We start from the raw sequence: 10,385 nt of genomic DNA, 5'->3' as shown, positions 1-10,385 counted from the left end.
ATGGCATGGATGCATTGTTGATTCATACAGCAATGCAACAGTGAGGGACATATATTATATTATTATTTAAATATTAAAAGGAACTACCATGTTCGTTCTTAACGTCACAAAACTATCACATTAATAAAAAAGAATCTAAACCACTTATTATTATGAATATCTAACAGTCTAGATTAAATCAAAGAATCTACATCAAATATGATTAATAAATAGCTAATTTTAGAATTAAAAAATTATAGAAAATTAGCAGTTCGATTTCCATACATTTTGGGAAGCAAAATAAAAATTCCAAATAAAATAAAATTAATAATAATTGAAATTAGGTTGAAATAGAAAAAAGAAAAATCCATACCAAATATAATCTTAGAAAAAAACAAATTATTAGAAAAATCAAATACCTAAATAAAGAGTCTATATAAAATACAATTAGTCAATAGCTTAAATTCATAATAAAAATAAAAAAAATCAAACTTACTATGATAATAAATTAAGAAGCACCGTGTAGTTTAAGATCATCGCATCAAGCAGACAGCAGATATGGCACAACACGCAAGCAAAGTAAATATATTCTGATTTTAATTAGACTGACTACATTAACGCACAATTTTCACATTTGATTAAAATATATACGAATTGAACCAATACATATATACAATTCGAAAACGAATTTAGGTATAAGTTGGTTTTTCTTCTACTAATATAATTATTATCTCTTTTTCTAATTTTATGTGTTTTATAACTAAACTAGTTACGTGCCTGTGCGTTGCAACAGGAGCCACAATATTTTCACGCTATAGCACATGTCATGGTGAGATTATATGTGAGTTTCATCGAAATCAATCATAAAATATCTTGTGTTCATCCATAGAGGCATGGAGAAACAAGTGAAGGTGGTCCCTCAAATCATAGACAGCAACTGCTGCAGTCAATGATGCAGAGTAAACAAGCATAACAGTGTAGAAGAATGCAATATTCTCAAACTGCACCAAAGACAGAAAAAAGAATTGTAGATTACGTATCAATGTGTAAATATGCGGTACAACATTACTGAAAATACATCAATATACCTCTTTGCCATCCATTGTAACTTTCAGATACCGAACAATCGATATGTATAAACTAAAGCCTAGTGGGCTATCTAGAATGCAAACAGCAGAGAATCAGTGCAATCAGATGACCACTGCAGTGTAACATAGCTTTTTGAATCTTAGCAAACTGTCACTCTTTCATGCACAATCAATGCTGGAACATCAGATTCTTCCGTTGGTGGCTCCACACTCTCATATATTTGCTTCAGTCTGTACCTTATGACTTCAAAAGAACCAGAATATGGGACAGCAATGCGTTGAGTAATGTTAGCGGTAGATAACTGTGTACACTCGGAGATCCTCATGAGCCATAATCTGATATGTGAAACCCTTCTTCACAAGTAAGCCACTAACAGACTCTCCAACTTCTGGTACCTCCTCTGCCAATCTGCCAATAGTTTTGGCCATTTTCTCTGAGCTGAAATACATCTCTATTGATTGGCAATTCTTGGGAGAAACAATTTTTGTATTTGTTCCATCAAACTGAGAAATAAGTTTCTGTTTCAGCCTTGACATCTCATTTGCTTCTCCATGTACAAGAATAATGTTGGGTGGCCGAAGTTCATCCAAAAAGATGCTTGTCTGAGGGAAATCAGCATGAGCAGAAAAGGAGATATAGTGGACCTGCATATGAAGAGGAGCAGTGAGTCCGTTAGTTAGGATCACTTCTCTTGGCTCGTTGATCCGGTCTTTGCCAGAGTGCCCTCCACAACATAACCTGAAATAACACAATCATTCTTCACAAGTAATCATAGCTACAACAGTACACTGAGCCATTCTGCTTCAATGTTTCAGATTAAATCACCAATGGAAAAAAAAATTGCCATCCGGTTTCTCCACATTGCTCATTTTGTATCATTGATCATCAATCCATCGGCATGCATGTACTGCAGTATCTGTAGGAAAAAGGAATACATCGGATCCGTTTACAACAGATCATTCGCATAAAAAGTCTTCTATCTTTTTCTCCTAAAATAAATATGCATGCTGGAATTACTAAAAGATTTTATGTAATAATTTATCCATCCAATTTATGTGTACGAAATCAAATCACTTAAGCTTACAGTAGAAACTTCCTTTAAGTAATCAGTAAACTCATATCATAAGTATTTCAGGTAATATGTACTATTAGCCCAACTAATTTTTTTTTTCCAAGAACACATACACATAATGAAAATATAGAGATCAGGAACATCCAAGTTCCAATCTACCTTTGGGCAATGGATCAACCATGCAATGCACCTACTGGCCTGAAAATCAATTGGGAGCATGCTAAGTAAAGAACTCAGTCAAGAGGCATTATGAAAGTTCACATTCGCATATCCTTGCAGCTCCTCCGTTCACAAAATAAGTTTAAATGTTTTTTTGCCCAAATCACTGTTCTGTTGGAGGGTCGCTGAAATTTGTTAACGAGAATTAGTGGAAAAGATTGATCTAACAGAATTGCGAAAGAACATCGAGAATTAGTGGAAAAGATTGATCTAACAGAATTATGAAAGAACATGCTTAGCAAACATTTCAACAAACATGCTTTAACAGAATTGTGAAATCACAGCGGCATGACACCTCCCATTGTTCCTCAAAACAAACAGCAATTACTCTTCTATGATCTGTGGCAGGACATCAAGTGCTAGATTTCCCACACTCACTCTATCAGAAGGAACCACATTGCGATCACAGTGCTTCCATTCCAACCCATGTCGCAGCCTCTCAATGATAATTGAGATCGAAAACCTTCAGCTCCAACTGTCTCCATCCCTAAACATTTTAGAGAGATACACAAGCCACAATCGAAATGGGCTGTTATGAACAAACTAACTACAGCTGCATTAGTGCCAAGCAGAAGTGAATCCACTGGAAGCCCTACCCAGAGTCTAGGATAACATTCATAGTACGATACTTGCGGCGTGACTCACTAAACAATTTACGTGCTCCCTGCAGACAAAAACCCTACCAGAATTTTCATCCCTAAAGTTGCAAGTGAGATGCACAGGATGCAATCAAACCAACTATTATGATAAAAGTAACAGCTTCGAGCAGCATTTACTTCAAAATAAGCCATGCCCACAGTTTATGGTACGACTCCTCCCTTAAGACTAAACAATCAAAAGTCCATAAAAATAGATAGCTACAAAACCTTTCTATCACCTGGTATTCCTTGTGCCAATTCATCAAACACCTAGCATGGAGAACACAAATTTACAAAGGGATCCCCCACCTGGGCCAAGCTTCCAATGATGCCGAGCAGTTGCCCCTTCGCTTGCATGCCCTACCCGCCGAGCAACTTGCACACATTAGGACCAAGCTTCCCAAACATCCCGATGACACCGGGCCCATGCCCCACCCCTTCCACCTCTAGGTAGGCGGCCGCCCCACCATGAACTGCCTAGCTCTGCTCCCCCATGACCTCGAACAGCGGCTTCACGAACAACGTCACGGTCGCATTATCCGCCTCGGCAGCACTGGAAGCGGCCATCAGCCAGAGGTACACCACCGTGAACTGGCCTACAGCGTCGTGGCAGGCATCACGCACAGAGGTGTCGGAGGTCGTGGAGGTGCGGGGCCGCGGCCTCCAAGTGCATGGCGCAGAGCGTGGCGAGGAGGCGCAATGACTTGCACCTAGCCAGGGAGGTGAGCCCCTGGGAGTTAGAGGCCAATGAGTTGAGCAGCATGAGCACAGCGCTCGGGGACGGCAGTGAGCGGATGATGCGGTCTAGGTCCTCGACGGCGATGTGGTGTGTCTTGCGGTCGGAGAGCTTCACGAGCGTGGCAAGCACACGCGGCTTGAGCTCCACCATCACAGCGTTCTTCGACGGCGTCGCGCTGGTGACCCCTGATGTCGGCACCATGCCCCCGCCCACCGATGCAGCGGCGGGGCCCGAGTTCGATGGTGGTGGCTGCGCGGTGGTGGGCGACCTCGGGTGGGATTTGGGGGTGGATTTGGAGAGTGCGGTAGCCATGGTGGTGGATTTCGGTGGGAATCTGGAGAATGCGGCGGGTTTGGGGTGGTGGGAGTGGAAATGGCGAGTTCAGATTTGAATTGGTAGGTGCAGGGTTTGGGTTCCAATTCAGGGGATTCAGTGGTGAGTTTGAGGTGGATCGATCGATGGGTTCGGGCCTTCATTTCTGGTTGATTTGGGAATGAGGTGATGAGATCTCGCCTTGGGAGCAGAGATGGAGGAGACGAGGAGTGGGCATAAGCGGCGTGGATCTGGTCGAGGAGGAGGCATAGGAACGAGCGGGGAGGGGAGCCGTACGAGTGGGCGGGGAGGGGAGTCGTGCGAGTTGCGGTTGTGGACGACCTGGAGGTCACGGTGGCCCAGATCTTGTGAGGTCGAAGAGGCCACCACTGCGGAGGGGGGCACCAACTTCGCCGCTGCACCCTTTGCTGCTGTCAACCCGATGGACGCACTCGAGGAGGCAGCCCCATGGAGGGGCTGGAGGCGACGACGACGACTGGGATCTTGGGGGTGCTTGAGGCAACCACGGGGCAGCAGCCAACGGCCAGGCTCAACAGATCCATCACAACGGCATGAATAAGAGGTTGCACTGGGTATCAGTGAGGCGGGCACGATGCCATCATGGACTCCTTTGGAGCGGCGCCTTCTCGTCGACATGGTGGCGGCGGTCCTGCGAGGGCAGAGGTGGATGAGGGGGCGGCGTAGGATGCGGAAACGGATCTGCTGGGTTCGTTGGGATTTTGTTTGAGGAAGCGGGCGTGTGGACGTGCGACAGTTCGGGCGGACAAAGGATCGAACGAAGATGCGATGTTGCGGTGGGCGAGTGGGATCAGATGGATGATATACGTTCAGTCGTCCGACTGTGGCAGACGGACGAATTCATTAGTTTCTTTTTAAATAGTAGTAGATAAACTTAATATCATAAAAAAACTAAAAACTAATTTTTAATTAAAAGTTATCTGATAAAATATTATAAAGAGTAGTACGTATATGTCCGCTGCACTGCACTCTGCACACATATTGTAGTGGTGCCTGCTCTGCAGGCAGCCATCGATGCCAAGGCGGCAGTCAGTCGGTCGGGCTGGCTCGCGCTCCACGACGCGTCCGTCCGTCCGTCGGTAGGTCCCCGCGGCCTCGTTCCACGCGACGCACCACCACACCCACAGGCCAAATGCATGTACGCTGGTCACGGGGCCGAGCCAGCCGTGCCATGCGTTCCCCGGAGCTGAACAGCGACGTGCGGAAATCTTTACACTTAAAAATACTAGTGATTTTTATTTCACTCGGATATGTTTCACTTATAGTATTTTTGACTTCTACGTTCCGTTCTGATCCTCACATGGCCTCACGTCCCACGCCCGTGCTCCCATGTGCTACCGAGTGCTTTGCGTGGGCCCGTCTAGCGTGCACGCTCTCACACCCGCTCCTACGTGGACCCGTCTGCCATGCACGCCCACACTATTGCGTGCTGTCGCACCCGCTCCCGCGCGGGTCTACTTCCCGCATACGACCGTATGTCCACGTTACATACAAAATATGTGCACGTAACGTTATTTATTTTCAATATAAATCTCAAAATAATGAATCTCATCTAAATAAAAAATTATTCTGCATATTTATTACTTAATGTATATAATTAGTGCTAAATAGATCTCACCATTGTTTTAAGATTTAAATTAAGAATAAATGATGGTTATTTAGATAGTGTTATACTAGAATGTATATAGCACTGTTTCATAGATTTTTTTTTCCCGCGACTTGCATGCGTTCACGTACGCACACGGCACGGGCGCTCCAAGTTGTCACGTACGTGCAGGTCGGCAGTGATGCCAACAAACCAAGCATAAGGGCGAGTCGAGTCAGTGCGGATCACGCGCGTCCCTGTGTTTTACTCCGGTTGCTTGGCGCGGTGCAGTACAGGCAGCCCAAACTTTTGTGCTGCTGCCCTCCTCCACCTGTCCATCCATTTAATACTACTAGCACTCGGTTCCTGCTGCTGGCAATGGCAATGACATTGGCATTGGCTTCAATGGTTAGAGTAGCTGTTAGAGTATAACTGGCTTTAACTATTAGAAGATATTTCTTTTATTTTAAAATAATAGATATGTTTTTAAAAAAGAAATTTGTATATTTTAATTAATATTTAATAAATTATAAATTATAATAGTTAAGTTTATAATTTAAAATAAATTTAGATTTTGTAGCTATAAATGATATATTTTGTAAGAAAATCTTAATCAAAATTCAACTTCAAAGACTAAGTTAAAAAATATGTCTATTATTTCTAAACGGAGGGAGTATCTCTTAAAATTTATACGGTTCTTATCGTTTCTAAATCTTCATACCTTATAGAAGAGAGATGTTAAAATAAGATCTACTTCGTGCTTAAAGTTATCTCTTGATGAATAGATAACGCTCTAAGATTTCTCTCAACATCAACAAAATAAAAATTAACCGTTAGCACTTATTTTCACATCCACTCATCTTTTTCTCTTCATGTCTGTAAAAGTAAAAGGTAACGGCTAGATTAACCATTGTAACTGCTCTTCAGTTACCAATGCGGCGGGGCATGTGACGCCTCGCTCGCTGCGTCGGCAGGTCGTGTGGTGTTTCTGGTCAAGCGAAGCGACTCCGTGGACGGTCGTCCTTGGCTGTGCCAAGACGAATGATTGGTCGATCAGCTAGCTAGCTTGGTATGTGCCGACAGGTTGAGCCCCCTCCCCCTTGCAACAAACACAAAGGACCTCTCGCCGGCCCTTGTGTGTGTGGTCTCTTCATGCAGCCCTAGTGGATGTACTGTCCGGAGGACGATTTTGATAAGGCGTACACGATCGATTCGAGGGGACCATGCAAATTCATCTCCACTGACACGGCCGTGCTGTGCTTGCAAGGTAATGGCTCGAGAGGGATCCAAATCGATCGCCTCCAACCCCGCGCACTGCGCATAAAAAGGCGCAGGGGGTGCGCGTGAGCCATGGATTGAAGCTCCTGCCTGCGGCAGCAATAATATCCCCCACCCGGACCCGGCCTCACCTCGTGGGCTGCCGTTGCTCTGTCCAGGACCAGGCACTCGCTGGAGCTGCGAGTGAGCGGGGTGGGGGGTGTTGAGCTCGCTCGCTCGCTACCTTGTCCATGCCCGCCGGCGGCCGCGATGGGCAAGAAGGGCGGCACGTCGTGGCTCGCCGCCGTCAAGCGCGCCTTCCGCTCGCCCTCTAAGGAGGACAGCCCAACCAGGAAGTCGTCACGCCTCCGCGAAGACACCGACACCGACGAGGACAAGGTCGGTTCATTCGTCCACCGCCTCACATGCGTTGCTCTATCTCTGTCTCTATGCGTCCCTTGTCTCTGCTTCATTGCCAAGGCTCACGATGTGCGTTGTGTTGCGCCGCGCAGGGAAAGAGGGAGCGGAGGAGATGGCTGTTCCGAAGGTCATCGTCCCCAACCCCGTCGCCGGCTCCGGCTCCGGCTCCCGCGGCGCCCGAGCATCCGCAGCCGCAGCCGCAGCCGGCTGGGAGGTCAGCGGCTCCCCCGGCCGTGACGGAGGAGCAGCGCCACGCCATCGCGCTGGCCGTGGCGACCGCAGCGACCGCCGAGGCAGCTGTGGCCACGGCGCAGGCGGCGGCCGAGGTGGTCCGCCTCACGCGCCCCAACTCCGGCTTCGTGCGCGAGCACTACGCCGCCGTCGTCATCCAGACCGCCTTCCGGGGCTACCTGGTGCACGTCCTATCTATCCTACTACAGCAATGGCCGCGCTTGACTTGTCTGCGGCGAGGCGTTGCCGTCGTAATGCGTTTTCAACCGTGTGTCTCTGTCGGCGCAGGCGAGGCGGGCGCTGCGGGCACTCAAGGGGCTCGTGAAGCTGCAGGCGCTGGTGCGCGGGCACAACGTGCGGAAGCAGGCCAACATGACGCTGCGGTGCATGCAGGCGCTGGTGCGCGTCCAGGCGCGCGTGCGCGACCAGCGGATGCGCCTCTCGCAGGACTCCATGTCCATGTCCGCCGCTGCGGCGCCCTGCGGTAGCAGCAAGTCCTCCTACAGCGTCGACACGTCCACCTTCTGGGACTCCAAGTACACCCAAGACTACGCCGACCGCCGCTCCGTCGTCAGTGCTCCTCACTACTCTTGACATTATATCGCTCTTCTTAGTTGAACGAACATGCTGTCTGATCTGTTTTTCATGGATTGGCTTGCTTGCAGGAGCGGTCGCGAGACGGCAGCAGCTTCGCGGCCGACGACTGGGACGACCGGCCGCGGACGATAGAGGAGATCCAGGCGATGCTGCAGACCAGGAAAGACGCGGCGCTCAAGCGTGAGAGAGCGCTCTCCTACGCCTTCTCGCATCAAGTAAGATTTTTGCAAGTCGGGATTTTTTGTTCTTTCTTTCTAGCAAGTGTTCGAACTTAATGCTCGCTGCTGTGCAGATTTGGAGGAACCCGACGCCGCCGGTCGAGGAGGTGGACGTCGACGGGCAGCCACGGTGGGCGGAGAGGTGGATGGCGTCGCGCGCGTCGTTCGACACCAACAGGAGCAGCGTCCGTGGCGCCGCGGCGGCGGTGGCTGCGGCGCCGGGGCGCGCGTCGATGGACCACCGCGAGCCGGTCAAGACGCTGGAGATCGACACCGCGCGGCCCTTCTCGTACATCACGCCCCGACGGCAGGCGCCGTCGTCCTCGCCGATGCACCGGGCGCACCACCACTCCCCGGTCACGCCGTCGCCGGGTAAGGCGCGCCCGCCTATCCAGGTCCGCTCTGCGAGCCCGCGCGTGGAGCGCGGCAGTGGGGGAGGGAGCTACACGCCGAGCCTGCACTCCCAGCGCCACGCGACGTCCACCACGGCGGTGCCGAGCTACATGGCGGCGACGGAGTCTGCCAAGGCGCGCGTGCGGTCCCAGAGCGCGCCGCGGCAGCGCCCAGCGACCCCGGAGCGCGACCGCCTCCTTGCCTTAGGCGCTGGCTCCGGCGGCGTCAAGAAGCGGCTGTCGTTCCCGGTCCCTCTGGACCCGTACGGCGGCGGGTACGCGCAGAGCCTGCGGAGCCCGAGCTTCAAGAGCGCGGCGGGGCGGTTCACCTCGGAGCAGCGGTCGAACGTGTCGTCGTCGTGTGCGGAGAGCCTCGGCGGGGACGTGGTGTCGCCGTCGTCCACCACCGACCTGCGCCGCTGGCTCCGCTGAGCCGGCGAGGTGTTCGCCCGTTGTAATGCCTTCCTTGTCAGACACGAGCACGTGTACTCTCTCTCCTCTTCTTTCGCTGTCGTACTCCTAGTAATTCATGGCAGCCTTTCTGCGTCAGTGAGTGTGTGACTGTGGTGGGGCCCGCTCGCCGGAGACAGGCGCAGGCTGGACTGGAACTGGAAAGCTGTAGGCGCGGTTAGTTGGGCTGGCGCTGGAGTTTGGGAAAGCGGGAAAGGCCGGCGAGGCGAGGCGATGCCTTTTGCAGTTTTGCGTGCGTCGGGGAGCGGTGGGTGGCGCCTTTCGCCTTTTCTCGTCTTCTAGGTCAGTCGGTGTCTCTCAGCATGCGAGTTTGGGCCAGCTCCGTACCGCCACTCGCTTACAGCTCTGTTATGTTACAGGTCGTAGTCTATAAGGGTAGTACTTGCTACGTACTTGGTATCAACTACTGCATTATTAGCCGTAGCCGTACGTTGAAACCCTGGAAGGAGTGGACATGTCTTGGCTGCACGGGACGGCCGCGGGGCAGCCCTGCCGGCTGCCGACGCCGACTCCGACGCCGCGAAGGCAGGCAGGCAGGCAGGCGCATGTGATCGATCGATGTGAGGTGGTGGTAAGTTGCATGGCGAAGGCATGGCCCCCGCGTCGCGTGCCGGCTCACGTGGGAGGCTTTTGGGCAGGCGGGCGTGGCGGGGCCGCCTCCCGTCCTCCGTCGCGCATCTTCCGCCGCTTGTGGGGCGCAGCGGCAGCGCGCACATGCCGTGCTTTTTGGGCTGGGTGGCTTCGCCGGCTTTGGCTTCCACATCCGATCCGCCTAGCAGATTGACGATGAGCTCACTGCTGCTGCCTCCATCTGTGCTTCCGACCGTACGACGACGTACGAGTTGTAGTAGTAGGAGTACATCAACTTTTTCTAGTCTAGCAGTAGTAGTAGGCCAGTAGATGAGTAGAAGCCAGTAACCACTATCTAGTCCTCCAGTGCAGCTACCACCACTAGCAGCAGCAGCAGCGCGTGCTAGTATAGCTTTGGTAGAGTCTCAGATCGAGCAGAGATGGTGTGTGCTTTGGATAGACAAACTTCTGTAGCTGATCAATCATTTTGACAAGACGGTGCGCGTCCTTCTCGAGGAGCTTTTGGCCAGTTTTTAGTACTCCTATCCTACCACGAC

General features: G+C 50.7%; 1 protein-coding gene across 1 annotated transcript; it reads left to right on the top strand.

Annotated features, from left to right (window-relative positions):
- Positions 1-6,792: 6,792 nt before the first annotated feature.
- On the top strand, positions 6,793-10,184 carry LOC133894785 (protein IQ-DOMAIN 18-like). Its single transcript, XM_062334947.1, has 5 exons — positions 6,793-7,328; positions 7,442-7,762; positions 7,869-8,150; positions 8,246-8,392; positions 8,470-10,184. The coding sequence occupies exons 1-5, from the start codon at positions 7,200-7,202 to the stop codon at positions 9,217-9,219; spliced, it is 1,629 nt and encodes a 542-aa protein (XP_062190931.1). The 5' UTR covers positions 6,793-7,199; the 3' UTR covers positions 9,220-10,184.
- Positions 10,185-10,385: the final 201 nt, after the last annotated feature.

This window comes from Phragmites australis, chromosome 16 (genome assembly GCF_958298935.1).
Source record: "Phragmites australis chromosome 16, lpPhrAust1.1, whole genome shotgun sequence".
Classification (NCBI taxonomy): domain Eukaryota; kingdom Viridiplantae; phylum Streptophyta; class Magnoliopsida; order Poales; family Poaceae; genus Phragmites; species Phragmites australis.
The sequence above is the reverse complement of the archived record's forward strand: the minus strand, read 5'-3'. Positions and strand labels throughout refer to the sequence as shown.